At 42.3% G+C, this 19009-nt stretch overlaps 2 protein-coding genes across 5 annotated transcripts in view; one reads left to right on the top strand and one right to left on the bottom strand.

The window, feature by feature from the left end:
• Positions 1 to 4055: 4055 nt before the first annotated feature.
• On the bottom strand, positions 4056 to 5760 carry birc5b (baculoviral IAP repeat containing 5b). The gene is made up of 4 exons (XM_046056886.1): positions 5556 to 5760; positions 4776 to 4885; positions 4358 to 4475; positions 4056 to 4270 (listed from the first exon to the last, which is right to left on the bottom strand). The coding sequence occupies exons 1-4, from the start codon at positions 5679 to 5681 to the stop codon at positions 4178 to 4180; spliced, it is 447 nt and encodes a 148-aa protein (XP_045912842.1). The 5' UTR covers positions 5682 to 5760; the 3' UTR covers positions 4056 to 4177.
• A 2689-nt stretch (positions 5761 to 8449) lies between these two features.
• The window catches only part of znf385a (zinc finger protein 385A), a 57350-nt gene continuing 46790 nt past the window's right edge, over positions 8450 to 19009 (top strand). Inside the window, exon 1 of one of the 4 annotated variants that reach the window (XM_046057403.1) lies at positions 8450 to 8641. In XM_046057403.1, coding sequence (XP_045913359.1) covers positions 8629 to 8641 — 13 coding nt within the window. In that variant the 5' untranslated portion in view covers positions 8450 to 8628. Of the gene's footprint in view, positions 8642 to 14863; positions 15515 to 16430; positions 16583 to 19009 lie in introns of those variants that run through there. The other 3 variants (XM_046057402.1, XM_046057406.1, XM_046057405.1) reach the window with 3 other exon arrangements.

Raw genomic sequence — 19009 nt, 5'->3', positions numbered from 1 at the left:
GCGGAGGAAGAGAGAGAGAGAGAGAGAGAGAGAGAGAGAGAGAGAGAGAGAGAGGGATGATGAAGGGAAAAGGAAAGAAAGAGAACAAGAGGGCAGAAGAGGTGACTGAGGTTGTTGATCCTCATTCACAAGTTTGTCCTCTCTGCCCCTGTGTGTCAACCTTGGCATAGGAATGACACATAGCTTTGCACACAGACAGGCATTTGGCCTGTGAGAAAGTACTGGCAGAGTTAGCTGGCGCACAACCTCTTTGTGTCTTTGCTGTTTTGTTATGGCAAAAATGGTGTGTGTGTGTGTTGAGGGTGGGGGGCAGAGTATGCGGCTTATCCTCCTGAGTCAAAATCCATGAGTGGGTGGATATAGAAATAATCCATGTATATTACTTTGGATATAAGATTACAAAACACAGAGATGCAGGACAGTCTCGGGAGATTGGGGCATGGTGGAGAGGTAATTTAGTCACATGGAAGAATTCAGTAAGATATAGGAAAAATAGGCATGCTACTAACTTGTAAGTCTTTTTAGGTTTAGTATTTTGTATTCAACTTGTAGTTCATTGGTGCAAGAACATTTATCCCGTTAAAATGATTTAAAAAAAAAAAACAATCTGTAAAAAACTTGAACAGTACTGCACAAAACCCTGACTTTATAGTGTAGCACAGGTAGCAAACACAGATTGAGTTTATCAAGTAACTTTTATGACAAGGGCATGAGGGTCTTTTGATGGGAAGGGTACACATGCTCTGTAATGCCATCTTGGCCGACATGGCAGGCTGCAGAGCGCGACCTGTAGCTCAATCCCCGTGGAGAGTGAGGTCATTGTCAGATATCAGCACACAGAGAATTATTAATGGTGCTAATCTCCAACTCTGGTCCTAAACATTTGTGGTCTGTGTGGGTTTTTATTTTTATGTACATTATGCTGTAGATGACAACATGATGGCATCTTTTATGCTGCCATACTTAAAGTTAATTCATTTTGGCAAAGGAGGCTGGCATCAGTGACAAAAAACGATAAAAATAAAATCTGAGTCAACAAGAGTGGACTAGCTCTCTTCCCCTCTCGCTCTCTTGTGAATATTTTCTAGTTTCTGTGTGCAGCACACTTAATCCAATGGCCAAACAAGAGTGACTCACACTAAAATGAAAAGGTCCTGATCCATAGGAGCTAGATAGAGGGATAAAGCATTGTGATTAAGATTGTATTAATGGGGCCATAGGAGGCTGGAAGGCTTTAATCAGTGTCTGTTTGCCAGTAATCCCTCTGCCTTAAAGCTGGGGCGAACACAGTGATCCCCCCTCCTCTTGGGCCACAGTACGTATGCGCACGCACACACACGCACGCGCGCGCCTCTGTGGGGAGCATATAGGGATATGAGTGCCCAGGTTGAGAGGTGGAGCACCCAGAAACAGAGACGCCCCAGACTTAGAGGAGCAGCTGGTAGAAGAAAGACAGAAGAGATGGATGGAGAAAGAGATGTGGGAAAAGACAGAAGAAAACAATAAAAGGTGGCAAGGCTGGCGTTACGAGAAGATGTAGTGCTTAGACGAGGGGAGAATTAAATGACTGTGACTGGGTTGGTTTGGTCATGGTCAACATGGTGGAAGCAATTCAATACTTTAACTTGCTCTTTTAATGCAAGAGAAAAAGAAAAGAAAAAAAGATGTACATGGGAAAGGAGTAAAGAGGGCAGCTCTCAGACTCATTACCTATGGTAGTGGGTGTATAGGTGACATTGTGTGCATGAGGATAAGGGGTGGGCCTTCTCCTCCCAGAGTTCTCTGAGAGTATTAGAGTGTAGGAGTTAAAGAGCTTCTAATGGGATCTGGATGCTGTGGTGTTTACCCTGCCTCCCCCCCGCACCCCTCCTCTGCACGCCCATTGCATTGTGGAAGTTGCTGGGCTTTGGGACACCACAATAGGTTGAGTGTAGGGACAGATGGAGGTCCCTTTCGAAAAGGGCACAAAAAAACAAAAAAAAAAAACCCCAAAAAACAGCCAAGGTAGGAGGGCTGTGGTGTCTGAGAGAGAAAGCAGGCAGCATGTCATATTGCCAGAAATGTGGGAGAACATTAGGAGGTGGAGGAGGGAGAGGAAAAGCTGAAAGGGGATTTTAGATTCTTCCTAATTATACTGCAAGAGAAGAGTGTAACTCGGAGTGTCCCTTTGCTCTGGTAATCTGTCTTTTAAATTCAGCGTGATGTAGACACATTCGCATGGCTTTGGTTCAGGATCACTGTGCAGCATAAGCGTCGCCATCAGCTATAGCCTGTGTACACGCCAGCTTTAAATAATCATGTATCCTGCTTTTATATATGTTCATACTATTCAGATTGGAACAAGCCAGCAAATTTTAAACAGAATTACAGTGAGAAAGATGCAAAATCCTTACTTTTTAGATGCAATATACGTCGTTCATTAAGCCTTTGTTTATTAGGGGTTAAACCAGGTCAGGCGAGGGGGTAAATGCTGATGTCATTCAGGGCAACTCAGTGTGTGGAGCATCAGGGGAGAGGGTTCAGTGATAGATGCTGAGGGGAGAGGAGAAGCATTGGAGGAGGGTTGAGGGAGGTACCGGACGCAGGAGCAACAGATGGGGCCTAATTGGAAGCACAGGTTGTAAACTTTCTGTTAGTAACATCTGTCCATTTATCCATCTGTTACACTCACTGTTTACAGTTTGTTTAGTTGAACCTCATTAGAAAACTTGCAGTAGAGGCCATTGGTGCACCCTTTGTCACAGTATCTTAGATCACAAAAGAACTAAATCTATGTGCAGTACTGCAACGCAGATTCCTATTAACTTAATGACTAATTTTGAAATACATTTTAATAGGTTTATGCTTACAACTGCTATATAATGGAAATGGGGGGAGGGGGGGGGGGGGGTATGAAGCCAAGCCCCCACCAGAGTTATGAGCCAATCAAAACAGTTTTGCACCATTCCCACATATAAGCCCATCTATCACATCTGTGCCACTCAGGAACAGAAGTCTCACCATCCCATTCTTTGTTCATTTTTCTGGAGCACACATAAGTGGATTGACATGGAATGTGGATATAAGCCCTGATTAGAGTAATATTAGCAATTACTGTAAACATGCTCCTCAGAAGCTGTGTACTTATGCGAATACCACCCCTTACTTAACCAAGTGTCAATTCAACATCACAGGACAGCTACATGTATTTAGAATTAATACTTTGACAGCAAACAGCAGAGTTAAGAGCATCACCCCCCACCTTGAACAGTTTCATTGGAAACACTTGACTAAAAAAAAACCAAAACAAAATTCTGTTCAAATTACTTTACAGCGAGCGGATAAAGGAGAATTAAGCAGCTGATCTAGGCTCAGTGACCAGAGTGTTACATTAGACCTTAATCCAGAACAGTGGACGGTTGGATAAGGGATAGCATTTTTTAATCTTGCACTCCAGCCAGCCAGCCGTCCCATCACACACAGGGAGAGATACACAAACTGAGCCCAACATCCTCTTTCTGCTACATTAAAGACACACCAACTTTGGCAAATATTAGAGTTAAACCTTTGTTCTTGAAACACTAAATAAGATCAGTGAAGCGTTACAGTGTGACAGAGCTTTCTTGGAGTGTTCACTGCATGAGCACCTTTTCCGCCAATTCCATTGTGAGCTGCAGCATCCTTCAGTGTGTCCTAAATCTCAGTCCTCCTCACAGGGTTATGCAAGTGTCCTGGTGTCCCCCTATATGTAACAGATGTTACTGGGGCAACAGTTGGTATTGAAAGGGAGGGGCTACAGGCCATCTGTCCAGGGTCAAGTTTTGAAGAGGGGTGGTAGAGGTGGTGGCACGTTCAAGAAAATGGTATGTATTTGGTTGGGGGGGGGGGGGGGGGGGAAAAAAAAAAAAAAAAAGCCCACATTGTAATCCTACTCAATGTGCACTTTCATTTCAGAAAGTCTTTGAAGGTTTTGAGTGAGAGACTGGAAACTCCAGAAAGTGTGTCTGACATGGGGGAAACTGTAGCTTTAGTGCAAAAGCACCATCTTGTGGTTAAGGACAATACTACAAACAAAATGCAATAATCCTCAAACTTTATTGATATTTTAAATTACCATTACATCGAACTATTGAGTCAAAACTACAGGCTCTTGCTAGCAATAACAAAACAACACAACAACAGACAGGACATTTTGATTTTACTCGTATTGAGTCCAGTGAGATTTAAGACTCTCAAGCGTATGGTCTATCTCATCCCGCAAATATGCCATCTTCTTGTGACAAACCTTTCTCTAGAAAAATAAAAGCAGAATGCGGAACCAATCAAGCACAAGTATTTTGGCAATACATTAATGCACACAGATAGTAAGGACACTCACAAGGTAGACCTTTAGCCTCTCCTTCTCCATGTGAAAGAATTCAGCCACAGTTAGCTCGGTGAAGTCTTTCTTCATGTTCAAGAATTCACAGTTAGGGGAGCGTTTCACGTGTTCATACCTGGGCAGAGAAAATGTTATAGAAGACATGGCACCATCAATTAAGAAACAGCTGCACTTTGTTTTTTTAGTAGGTTTAACTTCATGTGGCAGTCATATTTCCCTTTCATTACCTATGGTGATGTAATGTATATTAAATCTGCTCTGTAATAGCTCTGGGTAACAATCAGTTTGGAGTAATACAGATGGAAAAATTTCAAATCTGAACCTAGTGTAACCCCTTACACTACTGGCATAATAATCTTCAGTGACTCAAAGCTTAAGTGGTAACAGGTTAGGTAAAGGCCGGGCATGCTTTTACCAGGGATCGTCATCTGGCTCCCATCCCTCAAGCTCGATCAGACAGAAAAAACAGCAGACAACATCAGGCTCATTCTCACTGGGGCAGTGGACAAACCCAGCCTTAGCCATCTGCAAAGACAAACAAAACAGATGCCCTAATGTCAGTAGCATTTTTTGTTCCGGCTGAATTTTATGAGCTAATAACTCACTGACAAAGATGACAAGTACAATTCAAGGATAAAAGACCACAGCCACAGGAGGATTAGTGTAAGTGAGATTGAAACCAGAGGATGCTCCCCTTTTGGGGGTTAAGAGATGGTAACATGGCATATAGTGTTGCTCATCATGGGTGGTGTCACTAGCCCATCGATCATGACAAGACTAGGTTGGGCAAAAGGGTCTGCGTGCTGGCAACCTGATGTAATGAAACTGAACCTGGCACCTGCTTAACTGTAAATCACAAGCTGTCACAGCCTTGGATAAAAGGCTGGGGTATATAATTGCTGTATAAACAAGGTTGGGGTATACCAATGGCTAACCTCATCAGTACATAGTCATGTACTGTGTAGGTTAATGTAAATTAGACTGTCTAACACATCCTTAGTAAAGTTAGAGGAAACATCCCACACATGCCCAGTCTGACCTCCTGCAGGCTCTGTCTTACCGAAATGTAGTAAGTGCCCCCTCTTGCAGACAAATTCCCCTCAATTAAATACATTATGCCACTGCACTTAAAAACAAACAAAAAAAAGAACTATTGATCATAAATATAATTGAAGCTGGAGCACAGGAGCCTTACCTTTTCAGGTGTGCAATTACATTCCTCTCTAAATGGCCAGTCTGCAAAGCTTTGTTCGCGTAAGTCCTGACTGTACATTGTGTCATATGAGTGAAACCTGGTTGTCAGTACAGCTATGCTGGCCATGTCTTCAGCAGGAAAACAGGATCAACCAATGTCAAATCAACATCACAGGATCAACCAATTTCAGTTCATGGTGTGGTGGTTGATATGGACATGCGCTAATGGCCCTCGCACACTTCCACAGGTGTTTTCAGTTTCTGGCTGATTGAACTCTGCTCAGGTTCAAGGTGGGGGGTTATGATGGTTGATTTTTAACTAGTAAACATTTCTTTTAAATACTCTCTTGTTCTACATCGTTTCTCAATTACTTTACACTTCAAATGTCTTTATTTGCTATATTCTACATGTGTGACTATGACAATCTGTTCACTTGACCTGTGTGTATTTGTGTAGCACAGGGCCTATGTATGTTTACTCTACCTATTAGATTTCACTAGGATGTATGTAGGACATCTGATGAGAAAAATGCAACAAAGACATTCTGATTTTATTCATTTGATGCAACAACGTGTATGTGGCTGTATATTCAGTACATTCAGATCTGATTTTACCTTCCTTATGCTAATAGAAATTACATTTCTATTAGCATCTTAACTCATTTCAAAGTCTTTTCTATTAGCTTTTTCCAGAGCTTTCAACCACATGTGTCCACCTGTCCAGATGCCAGTGTGCTCTCTTCACCATTCACAACGCAACATGAAAAACTTGGCACAAAAAAGCAAACACTGTTCAAGGTACACACATTTTTGGTTTAAATTAGGTTCCCTGACCGTTTATTTCTGTTCTGATGCAGATTTATGTTGTCAACTACAGAGGACAGAGCATTATATATGAAATTGAATTATATGAAATTATATGATAATGTAATTCCATTTAAGACACTCAGTTATGTGATAAAATGTATCTACACATCCATATTAATAATCATCATGTTACTAAATCAGAATGTTTCATGTTTAATTTCAACCCCTTCCCAATGCACTGAAGCAATTCCTTTGGATCAAATGCTGAGGACAAGTCTTTTTTGTACACTGCTATATCTAATATTGCTTGTCCTTGCATCTCATGTCCAAGGATATATTTTTGAATAATCATTATCATAATACACAACACATTAGGACTCATGAGGGTTTGCTCAGGTGTGGTATACACTGTTTACATTTCTGATCCTAATTCCACCCTGATAGTGGTCCCATTAAAAAGTTTCCAATATCCAATTAAAAAGTAAAATGTTTTTAAATTTAGTGTTGTCTGACCTTGTTTTATTGTATAGTTTTCATTACAACTGCTGCAACATGTAGATTGATCCATGCACATGGACAAATGAAACTTACGTTTCTTAGGAAAACCTAAAAAACAAAGTTCAGATGCCTATAATGAGGCTTCAGCAGTCTGCTAGACAAATCAAGAGGGTATATTCAAAAGTGACAGTTGTGTTTTTAAATTAAATTCAATCTACTTTAAAAAATGTACAGTCACATTAACTGTGATAATTTCTCATGTAACACCAGGGAATGTTGAGGAACTTAACTCCCCCTGTTGGCAGTTGAGAGAAATTTAAGGATGCTGTTTGTAGCAGTGATGAATTCTGCCACACATGTTTTCCACTCAATCAAACAGACACATTACTACAAAGCCACACAAATGATCAGGCATTCTTATTGGACCACACTTCTCAGTTTCCAGCTGAGTATTTTTAAGAAATGCAAAAGTAAACATAGACATACTAGCCAAAAACTCAAGTGTCCAATTTAATGGTTTGTGGTGTAAACTTTACAAGCCTGTTTATTACTGTGAGAGACAGGAGCAGTCCTGGTGCGCAGTGTGTCCTTGTAATACTACCCCCCCAGGCCTCTGGGTGCTGAAATGTGCTTACAACAGTAAACTGCTGTCCTTTTCCCCTTCTAACCTTATCTTCCAGCAGAGTGCCTGGGGGAGCGCTGAGACGCAGTGTGCCTGCTTATAAGGCAGAGGGAGTGTGATTTTTATATGTGTATCACACTCAATGCAATAGTTGGTAGCCCTCTGAGTGGTGATGGTGTGTAAGAGCTTACTGAGCAGGAGGCCTGAAGTGAATTGGACAACTACTGTACATTTGATGTGATGTGTGTAGCTCCAATTGGCCTGTATGGCAGGGGGCTGCTTACTGCAGACAGCGCAGAATAACATCTACCTTTGAATTTACGCAGGCGTGTGTTACTGTTGTCACTCAGCGTTTTTTCCATACGTTCAAATCTCTCGCTATTTTTCTCAACTTTCGTTGTTTCTCTCAGCATTGCTGCACCTTAGGTGTAAGGTTTATCAGTTTGCATTCCTTCATTCACAAGTCTGGTGCTGAAGGTGGCTGTGGCTTATGAGAAAGGCCTGTAACAATTATTTACAGAGATTTAATGAGTGGTCCTTTGTGAGACAGTTTAGCAAATGCTTTCACTGAGAATTTGTGCCATGCGTTGTACCAAAAATTCATTGACGGTTGATAGTTCTCTTCCCCATGTGTACTGTAACTCACTTTTACACCTCACGCCTTCATTGACATTTGATTCTTCCTCCCCTCCTCCCTGCTACTGCCTTCAGCTCTCTTTTCTCTCCTTCTTCTGATCCAACTGCCCTCTCTTATTAAGGTGTGCCACGATTAGCTGCTGGAATCTCCTGCTGTAGCTTTGTTTTCACACAGGGCTGAGAGTGAGAGTGAGAGTGAGAGGGAGGGAAGAGAGAGGATGTAGAGAGGTGGAGGGGAGGTGATAGAGGCAGTGTGTTTGTGGTCTCTATTTCCACATGTCCTTTACATTGCTATCGTGGGCTGTGTCGCTTGCGTATGCAGCTCTTGGAAAATTTTCAACTTAATGAGAAGAGTTGAGAATCTTTTTGGTTATTTTTCTTCTACCCTAAGAGCCAAGGCCACGTTCATGCTGGGAAGGATTTCACAGAGGAAACTGTCTCACTGTGCCTGTATAGGTTTGGAGATTTGACTCACTCGGTAAAAGCAGCAAGAAGACCAGAGGCGCAATCAATGTGGAGCACAGGTAAGAAAGGAGCCTATTATCATCTGCTGCTACTGTTATCTGTCTGCTTCTATTTAAATTGATGCAGTATTGTCTCTGTAAGGAACAAAAAAATAGATTTTTTGTGTATAGTGTATGTGTACTATCAGCTGTTTATTGTGTGAGTTTTTGGTGTTGAAAATGTACTTTGATGCAGCACCAAAAAAATCATATATTTCTGTGAATAACTGGACAAATGTGTATGTGCTTTAGACTGAGTCTTCATTCTTCGCTCAAATGTCTACATGTCCCCTTGGAGCTGACAACTGTCCTGACAGCTCCACCTGTCTTGTGCTGCCCTCACACCCAGACTGAACACCGCACATTTGGGGGAAGCAGATCTTACGTGTGTGCAGGCTTGCATATAGCATGTGGGTTTGTATGCAGGGCTGAGGAATAGCTGTTTGTGTGAGACTTGCTTATGTTACTGTGTCCGCCATTTGTTTTTGGTCAAAACAAAAGAACATTTGTGTCTGATGAGTGTGTGAAGGAGACTAAATTCTGTGGCAGGGTTGTGGTTGACCCTTGACTTCCATGGAGATTTCTTTTTTTGTCCGCCACATCTCTCTCAGCTGAGGAATGTCTGAGCTTTATACATAGTTTAAGATCTGTGGAGAACATAATTACTTCAAATTTCTGTCTCCTAAAATACACACAGCTTTGCATAATAATGTCTTGGAATGTGTCAGCCCAAAGTATTTGGTCCAGTAAGGGCCACGTAACAGAAAGTATTGCAGTGAAGTTTGAACTGCAAGTAGTTGTGGTGCAAATGTGTGATATGAATGTGGTTGGAAAGAAAGACGTCCTGTCCTCTGGTGCTGGTGTAAAAATGTCAGGGACGTGTGAGAGTGTGACAGTCAACATCAACATTCTCCATCTCCGTAGGCAGGCGTGGATTCACAGGACAGGCACACCCACCTGTCTACACAAATCCTTGAATCCTCAAAAAACTACAGTCTCTGTCCATTTTTTTCTCTCTTTCTGTCTTAGCATGTTGCTAAAGCATAACCAGAACAGAAGTAAATCATACATACAATGTAGGGCTGCAAATAACAATTCTTTGCGTCATTGATAAAGCTGTCAATGTGTTTCTTGATTAATTGATTAATCGCTTTACAAAATGTCAGAAAGCAATGAAAACGGCCAATCACAGCATCCTATAGCACAAGGTGGCATCAACAAATGTCTTGTTTTGTCTGACCAACAATCGAAACCCAAAATATATTCAATTTACTATAATGTAACACCAACATAAACAGCACATTCTTACACAAGGGAAGCAGGAACCTCCAAATGTCTGGCTTTTTTTCTTGAAAAATACCTCAAAATAGTTAATAAAAGTTCTGTCAATCAACTAATCAATTAATCATTGCGCATTGAATCATTGAATCAATTAGCATCTGACAACACGCATGATTTTGTTGCAACATCAAGAAAGAACAAAAGTCTGACATGAAGGCATGTAAATTTGGGGAAAGTTGTTTTTTTAAAATAATATCATAGATTTCTGTTCAGTGTTTTTTTTCTTTAACAACTGTTTTCTATGTCAACCTGTTTAAACAGCCAGTTGGGTATCACTGAGTCAATGCAGTATTTAGTTAAGTTGGAAGTCTTTTTGAAGTAAATGATTTTGAACTCTCTTTGACTCTCTCTCTCTTTCTCTCTCTCTCTCTCTCTCTCTCACACACACACACGCGCGCATGTCAGTGTGGGAAATACAAAAAGCTTGAAATTGCATCAGTTAGTGTAGATGGCAACAAAAATCCCACTTCATTTGTAACAATCAAAACATGTGTCTTGATTTATTAAAGTGTTTCTTGGGGGAAAATGAATGCACAGGAAACATGTTGTACAGCTGGCTGCATTTCCTAAACATATCCACACCTGATCAATAGTCTAAATTTAGTGAGATGTTTATCCCTCACAGTTGCAAACTGATATGCTTAACTGTCAGACTTGCAGGCTCAGGCCAGTTCAAGGGGAATGCAGCAGTCCTTTCGGTCATACTGAGCTGGCTTACTTGTTATTTGCTATGCATCTTCTTGGTGAAGCCGTTAGATAAGAGTGTAGGCCATGATGGGCACAATTTTTTTATATAGAGAGAGATGATTTGCTTTCCTCTAAAGTTACCTACGATTTTAATAGCTGTGATTTATATTCAGGATTTATTGCCTGGTGGCTTTACTAAATGCTTTGCCAAATTATGAGGGGAAGTGCAAGTATGCTGGTGCTTGGTACTTGCCTGGCCCCTTCACCTTTGACATTCATGAGCAGTCTCTAAATTCACCACAGCAGTGCCAGGAGACGCATGAAGCATGATATATGACCTAGGTGCGTGCTCTGTATCAACAGAAATCTTTTTCATTACACCAAGCAAGCAAACTCTAGAAGACGAAAAGGGGCAAACTAATGTTTCAGGAAAGCCACACGGTGCCTGCAGGCTCGGGCTCATGAAATATAACTAGAATTTATGATCAACACAAGTAGCATTTTGACACTGCGTTTAAGCTTTTGTAAAGGAGTGAGTTACAGTCTGTCTGGCAGATTTCAGTGACTGTAGATTTACTGTGTTTTTCCCCCGCAGGGAATGAATGACAAATCATAGCATTATTTGAATTCAGGAGTTTGGTGTTCCCAGGTTTGATATATCTCGCACAGGCTGTTGCTGCACATCAGCTGGCTAGGTCCTTATATGTCCTTCATTGTCCGCATTCATTGCTTTCACATTTGACCTGCTGCACTCAGGCTCTGTGCACTTTGCCTAATTTCATTCTGCCGATTAAAACAGTTCCAGTAAGGCCACTGGCCTCAGCAGCTTTGTTAAAACTGTTGTAGAGATACTTTTCTGCTTGAGTAAAGTATTTCTGATTCAGTCTGACAGGCCATCAATAGCCTACTATACCAGCAATGCCTCATGTCTGTTAAGCCTCTCAATTTACATGGGATCACTTTCCTAACCAGTGTAGCTAAAGCTGGAAGACCTCGACAGATTTCCAAGGTCTGTTTACAGGGAATTACTTCTGTGTTGACAGGCTTACACCAGTAGGGGGCACTCACCATCCAGGCTCAGCTGTGGTGTGCAGAATATTGAATCCTTCCTCTTGCCTTTCACATTGTGTGTGCTTGTGTGTTCTTGTATTAATCACATTGTGGGACCTAACCTTAAGTGTCCGGTCCTCACAAAGTTAACTATTTCTTTTAGGGTTAAGACTTGGTTTCAGTATTAAGGTTCGAATGAGGTTAAGTTTATAGTTATGGTAAAGGTTTAGGTTGGGCATAGACAAGAGTTGTTGTTTTGACTCACACTAACATGTAGTGTGAGTCAAAACAATGTCCTCACAAGTAAGCCGAAAGGTGTGAGCAGAAAGGTGGCTGAGAGGTAATGTCATGCATGCATGTTGATTGTATCCACTAATCTTCCTCAACCTCATCGTCATCTTATACAGTGGCCCTGACGTGCAAAATCCAAACATTTTGGACATAACACATTAACAAATTAGAAAACAAAAACAACATTTCATAAAACACAACAACGTCATGGAAAACACAACAAAAACAATAAAACAACAACATTTCATAAAAAAGTTAAAGTCCTATTCATTTTCATGTAGACAGTGTTGCATGACTCACAGTTGGAGCACTGCTACGGCTTCAATCTGCACGAAACTCTGCTGGTTGAATTTTCAGCTCATTCTATTTTGTTATTGTGGTTATCATCATGTTGATATGCACACAACACACACAATGGACCTATTTTGACTATCTCTCTTGCCTGCTTTTTAAAATTTTTTCCTACAAAGTACAATAATTCCTTTTAGTTTAGTTAATTTTTTTAGAGCCTGTTAATAAACAGAAAAAAAATGTGTGTTGATAGAAACTGTGTTCAATTGGTGCACTTTAATTTCATTATTTCCAATGAATTGCTGACGTAACCAACCAATGGGGCAGTTCTTTCAAGGAAAATTATATTGTTTCCCTAATTAGTACCATGTTACACAGAAATCATCCTGTAAAATAAAGCGTTACCAAAAATTGTATTTGTTCCGTCATATTTGAGGAGACATTTTGTGAGTGAACTGCCACTGAAATAATGTCAGTTCAATGGTGAAATATTTCCCAAGTGTCTACATAACGTGTCACACAATGCCTGCCCATTCCAAAGATGATAGAGGTTGGCACTTCATTATCTACCGAATGATTGATTTGTAGCCAATGGAAAACGAAGGGACGTAATGGTCCCTTTGTTTTTCCATCCCTTTCCACTCTCTTCTTCTTGTTGCTCTCCATCACCCTGCTGTGTACATACCTGTCCGCTTTCAACCCACCTCTGTCTCCTCACTCATCTCCTCTGTCCCCCCCCCCCTTGCCTATGGATGATACAGGATCTCCATGCTCCGATTTCACCCTCTCATCATGACATCCATTAAAGTGGCGCAGGGCCCTGGGCCCCCGTTGGCCCGACAGCACATTAGCACTCGGCCCATTGAACGCCAACAAGGACCAGCTCTGAATTATTGATACCAACACAACTAATGAGGAAACCCTATCTCAGCTATTTTGCTGACACACAAACACACACACACACACACACTTACACACATACACAGACGGACTTGCACACATCGCTGTATTGTGAGGGTCCCATTTTCAAAAACTAATATTCTCAGCGCTCAGTCCATTTCCTGCAGACTCGATGTGTGTTTGATCCAAGGACCCACAGGCTCAAATTCCTTTTCTAATCTGTCTGTCCTTCAGTCCATTATTCTGTGTGCATAAATGCTTATTCGTATTGCTGCTACAGGTGTTAGATCTTAGTGGCGGTTGTGTTGTGAAAGTGGGAGGATTTTTGTCCACCTTTTGTTAAGAGCTACCATCTGTTTTATAATATAAGAAGATCTTAGGATTTTACCTGAACTTACAATCCGTTAAAATTTGTGTAGGTGTTTGTGGCCCCTCAGTCTGCAGGTGTTCACATACAATGGTTTAAATGTGCGCAGTGGAGCTGCCGTGCAGAGAGGTATTGGAGGTGTCAGCCACCCTCCTTAGTATTCACTCCACCACCCTGTGACTCACAGCTTCAGCCTCAGAGCGTGAGAAGGGTGGGGGGTGATGGGGTAGAGATAGAAAAGAAAAAGAGAAAAGAGTAAGCAGGACAAGAGGAGGCACTATGAACATCAGGCAGCATTTTCTGTAGCCCCAGGCTCACGTGTTTGTATCTGTGTGTTTGCAAGCATGCCCGCCCAAGGGGATTAATTTTTTGACAGCTTCGTTAAGCCTTCTCTTAAGCACTGAGCTTCTCAATAACATTGTGGCTGTGTGATTTTCAAAAGTCGCTCTCTAGCTATCCTGGAGAGAGAGAGAGAGACAGAGACAGAGAGAGAGAGGGACAGAGAGTAGTGCTTGGACATGACACCAGATGTTGTTTGAGTGGCTTCTTGGTGCGGAGGAAGTGGACCATAAGAAGCTGGCTGTGAAGCTCCTCTTCAATTAGTGACTGCATTGCTATGGTCCACAGTTTCATTCTCTGCAGCCTTTCCCTCCTGTGTCCGACATTGTCTGTCTTTGTCTCTGTGTTCCATCTACCCGGTCGTCTCTTCTTGTCACTCCACATCTCTTCATCCCACTGTCAGTTTGTATTTAGTTTAATCTCTGCCCCTCCTTCTTCTGCTTCCTCCGCTCTGTCGCTTTCTATTTCATCTCTCATTTTTGCTTCCCCCCCCCCCACTCCCAGTCTAAATTCCATCCCTTTGACGAAAACACAGTCGTTCATAAAATGCATAACCTTGCCTGGGCAGGTTAAGGGACAGAGGGAGAAAAGGGGAGAAGGACAGAGCACACAGATAAAAGGTTAATCCTTTAACAAGTCCACATACACGTGGAGTTAAAGGACAGGGGGGTGGGGTGGGGGTGTTAACATACAACAAACATAATACACTGACCTGACAATCAAGCTCTCCGTAAGGGGGAAATGAGAGGGAAGAATATGGGAAATGGAGAAACAGTGGTTGGGGGAGACGGCATTTTCAGTCAAGCTCTGTCTCTCCTTCATGACTTCCACTCTGCATGATGACAAGTGTCTGCCGCTGTTCTCATTGGCCGAGGCTGCCACCAATCGGAGCAGAGGCATGTAAGGTGCCTTTAGGTTATACCCAACCCCAAAAACAAGAAGCAGAGAGAGGGAGAGAAAGCCAGAGTGGGAAAGGGAGTGTGTGTTTTACAGAGAGAGACCAAAGCAGGCACTGACATCACAGGGCATTGAAGACCTTCCTTCTGAATCTCCCTGTGAAGTGATACAGTTAAGAAGAAATTGCTTGTCAGCTGTTTGTTGGAGACCACTGCAATTCCTCCTGGCTGTTGTGGAGAAGAAGATCTTGGTTTGTGTGGCTTCCGCCTGTGATTGGCTGTCACACTTTGGGCTCCCCCTCCTCTCTCTCCCCTCTCTGCTACGAGCCCACTCCATACTGTCCTCAGGCTTACCTGAGCCACAACTGCAGAAACGCTGGACGCCCTCCTCCACACACACACACACACACACACACACACGATCTCTCTCTCTGTCTTTCACACACACACGCACACACACACACACACACACACACACACACACACAAACACACACATACACAGCTTTTCACCTGGAGAGGGCAGGCGCATGAGACGGCATGTGCAGCAGCAGCAGTCTCTCCTCACATCTAGTGCTTCCTCTCTGAGTTGCCTCATTCTGGAGAGTGGAGAGGAACTCTAAAAAAGAGATTTTGGAGCCATTGTCCCGTGGCGAAAGCAGGAGAGACGGGGGCAGCGAGGGAGCACTTGTCAACCCAGGGACGCCAAAGGCAACACACAGCATGATTTTGGGTGAGTTGTTGCTTTTTGGTGCATGGGATTTTGGAAAGGTCAGTCATGTTGTTGGATCACTAATCCCTACTTAAACTTGGACACCAGCAGCTCTTTATTAATAGTGTGCTCTGGTCGGTTTTGATTCCACATGGACATCTGTCAATACTAAGCACTGGGATGGACCTTTAAATTATGGTTAGTGCTTGTAATTACAATAATAGTGTAACATTAATATGGCAGGTGTGAGTGATGACAAGGAAGGTCAAAGTGTTTGGAACTGGACTGTATCATTACTGTTTGGTCACATGACTAGGCTCCACCTTTCTCGTGTCCTGCCAGAAGAGGTGAAGTGACAACCTATTGATAACTAACGCAAAAAATATACAAATTACTGTCTCAAATACAGAATTCCTAAAGTATATTTGTTTCTTTAGAGGATTTGTTGCACTACCTGCCCTTTTAACCCTCTTAACCAAGGATGAGCAAACATGTCGTCGCACAAATGGCATTTCTTCAAAAGCAAAATGTTTAAGATTAAGACTTATTTTGCAGCATAGTATAGCGTTTGTTTTTATACAGGGTTGTTCTGTTCTGAGTCAGCCAGTGCTTTCTTCTTTAGTATTCTGGTCTCATAGTGGCCATGTCTGAGAGAGGGGATTCTGTGTGGTCGCTGTGCTCTTCATAGTCAGCTTGAACATTCATGCAGAGGATGGGTGCTTGCCACTGTAGGTCCACTGATACAGTATGACTGATCCTGGATGTGCTGCTGTGTGGATAGGCTAGGAAGAATGTGTGTTTTTAAAAAGCAACGCTGTGCATGTGAGCTTGTGAAAGTGTTCTAGAGCCTTCTAATTTGTATATGGTTGTGTCTGTGAGACTGTGTGAGGTCATTGTGTGTGTGTGTGTGTGTGTTGCTATGTTCTCTGCCGGAGAGGCCACTTTGTTTTAACGCATGCCTGGGCTGATTCAGGCGCAGCTTTGCTCCTCTGCTCTCCCGGCAGGCATGTTTTTCAAGCAGACATCTCTAATGATTATAGGGAGTCATGTAGTCTGAGGTGTGTGAGTTTGAAGCGTGCACATTGAAGAGTATGTATTCCTGTGAGTTTAATACTCTAGGCAAATTGGAAAAGTTCATGTCTATCAGAATTAAATGGGTAACTTTTCTTTTGTTTCATGTTTTACATTGAGATTTTGTGCCTGTTCTGCTACATTTCCAGTTTCTGACACTGGACAAAAGCGAACAATTACTTGACTTGGGGCTCATTGAACAGTTAGACAAGCGCTGTCATGATCGGGTTGCAGGTGGTAGCAGCTCCCGTAAAAGATATTTGGCCAGGACGTGTTAACAGCATTAACCCTCAACCACAGCTCTCTCACTGTAACAAATAGTAAACTCGCTTATCAGAGCAATGTTTTGAGCTTAGGGCAATTACAGTATGTCTATTTTAACAGTTTTGCGCCAAAGTTGTGGTTCAAGTAATGAAACATGGAATGTGACTGTTCTGTTGTGCAGTAGAGTGAATTTTGCCTTTACAGGAACATTGGACGCTGTCAGTAACAGTTCCCTGCATGTACAGCAGATTTCTACAGTAGAATAAACGGTGTTTAAACAGCGATAATGTGCTTTAGCGTAGATATACAAAATCTGTGGGGTTTTTTTCATTGCATCTAATGGTCTGTAAAATCTTCCCCCTTTACACCTGCCAGAAAATCTGACCTAGACTTTTCCTTATTAAATTGTCACTCAGATAGGGATCTTCCATTATTTCTGTCCGAACATTGAGATTTTCCAGTGTCTAACATTCTGCTCCATTTGTGTGATGATGTGGCTGCTGAGCGATTTGACATTTCTGTCTTTGCTCCTCCGAAAAGGGTAATGTCATTGTAATGACCTTTACAATTCTGGTGCCGGCTGATCTAGACCTCCAATCAGCAAATTTCCTGAATCAGCTTGCTGATATAAATCTGCAAGGTTGTGATAACTTATCTCTGACAAATGGCGATATATGTAATTTTTGAAAAAAAAAAAATGAGAAGAAAATGTGGTATGTGTCCCCTGTGAGCATGCCTGTGTAAACCACATGCATCACCAGCTGCATCTGTAAGGTTATTAGGTTATTCCAAGGCTTTGGTTCGTATGACCTTGAGAAAACAACCTTTCCTAGTGCTCCTCTGTCCTTGACGTTATGTGCACAACTCCATGACAACTATCTTCGTAGGCAATCCGCTGCCCTAGCAGAGGTCTTTGGCTGCTGTGATAGCGATGACAGTCCTGATGCTGATAATGGCAATGGATGTGTGGTTGTGCTGTACAGTGTGCTGTATACAAAGCCGCGGGCAGCCAGCTTAGCTCTCTGTCTGACATGGGCTCTGCACCAAGTTTGGGGTATGGGGCTGCTGTATTGTGTGTGTACTGTGTATTTAAGTTTGTGTGTATTACCTTGGCAGAGAAGAGCGAGAGAACAATAGCAAGCTAATCGAGAACATGATCACTGGGCTCCTGTTGACGTAGAGCCTCTCGATTGACTGTGGTGTCATTGTGATCAGCCGCCATGTTGTCTGAAAAAAACTCCTACGCTTTCAGCTCACTTGATGCCTGGAGGGAGCTCCTGGTATGGAATCCGCTTTTAGATAAGAAATGTCTATCACGTCCTCTCACTGTCACCTAAAATGTTGCACGATGGCTGTCTGACAAGCATTCCTGGGACATTCCACTTTGTTAGCTTCATCTCAAAGTTGTTGGGGGAGCTTTAGTCACAATCAGTTCATGCTTGAGTGTTGTTTTATGTCTCATCTGAGCCAGAACTGACCTCCTGAGCTCAGAGGGCCATGCAGTCTATCTGTCTCTTTGTCTTTGTGTTTGTGTGCCCACTCTGGCCTCATCTGTCTTCATAAAATCTGTCTCTCTGTTGACCTGTCTGCATAGCTATTGCTCATTCCCTTTACCCAGCTCTCCAGCCTTCTTCCTCTAACAGCCTGCACACTGCTCACTTGGTTCCAGAGGTCAGCTCAAAGACACACTGGAGAATATGTCTTTGAGCAGATCAGCAGTTTTTATCCCCCATTTTCTCCATGACTGCTCTGCTCTCTTTGTTTATGTCAAAGTGACACAGTAATTATAAGTCCTTAATGAGCCAGATATTTGCTATGCATGGCACAGTTTGCCCCTTTAGGCTTCTTTGCATATCCAAGATATGACTGGAACGTTTGAGTGCAGCTGAAACTTGAGAATTCTGCAGTGAAACATGCTGAACAAACTATACTTCTTAATACTTTGGCAATACTGACATATAAAGTTTCAAAATCTCACTAAATAACCCTGCAAACCTGCGGCTCATTTTGGCTGTTCTGTTATTTTAGTTAAAACTCAGTGTGCACTCTTTATCTAGCAAGTGAGCAACTGGCTTCAAATTTCACTATGTTTCCCGTTTCGGTGGGATTTTTTTCCTTCTTATGGCTGTGACATGTGCGCTGTGATGAGATAGTCCACTGCACTTGACTCACCTTTCAATA

Source organism: Micropterus dolomieu, linkage group LG08, assembly GCF_021292245.1.
Source record: "Micropterus dolomieu isolate WLL.071019.BEF.003 ecotype Adirondacks linkage group LG08, ASM2129224v1, whole genome shotgun sequence".
Lineage (NCBI taxonomy): Eukaryota > Metazoa > Chordata > Actinopteri > Centrarchiformes > Centrarchidae > Micropterus > Micropterus dolomieu.
The sequence above is the reverse complement of the archived record's forward strand: the minus strand, read 5'-3'. Positions and strand labels throughout refer to the sequence as shown.

Bases quoted from the DNA above. Each gene is read 5' to 3' on its own strand.
- birc5b (XM_046056886.1), bottom strand. From the start codon at position 5,681: ATGGCCAGCATAGCTGTACTGACAACCAGGTTTCACTCATATGACACA. The intron at 4,476-4,775 runs GTAAAAGCATGC...TTCTCTGCCCAG, and splicing joins GAGCCAGATGACGATCCCTG to GTATGAACACGTGAAACGCT. The intron at 4,271-4,357 runs GTGAGTGTCCTT...TTATTTTTCTAG, and splicing joins AGAGGCTAAAGGTCTACCTT to AGAAAGGTTTGTCACAAGAA.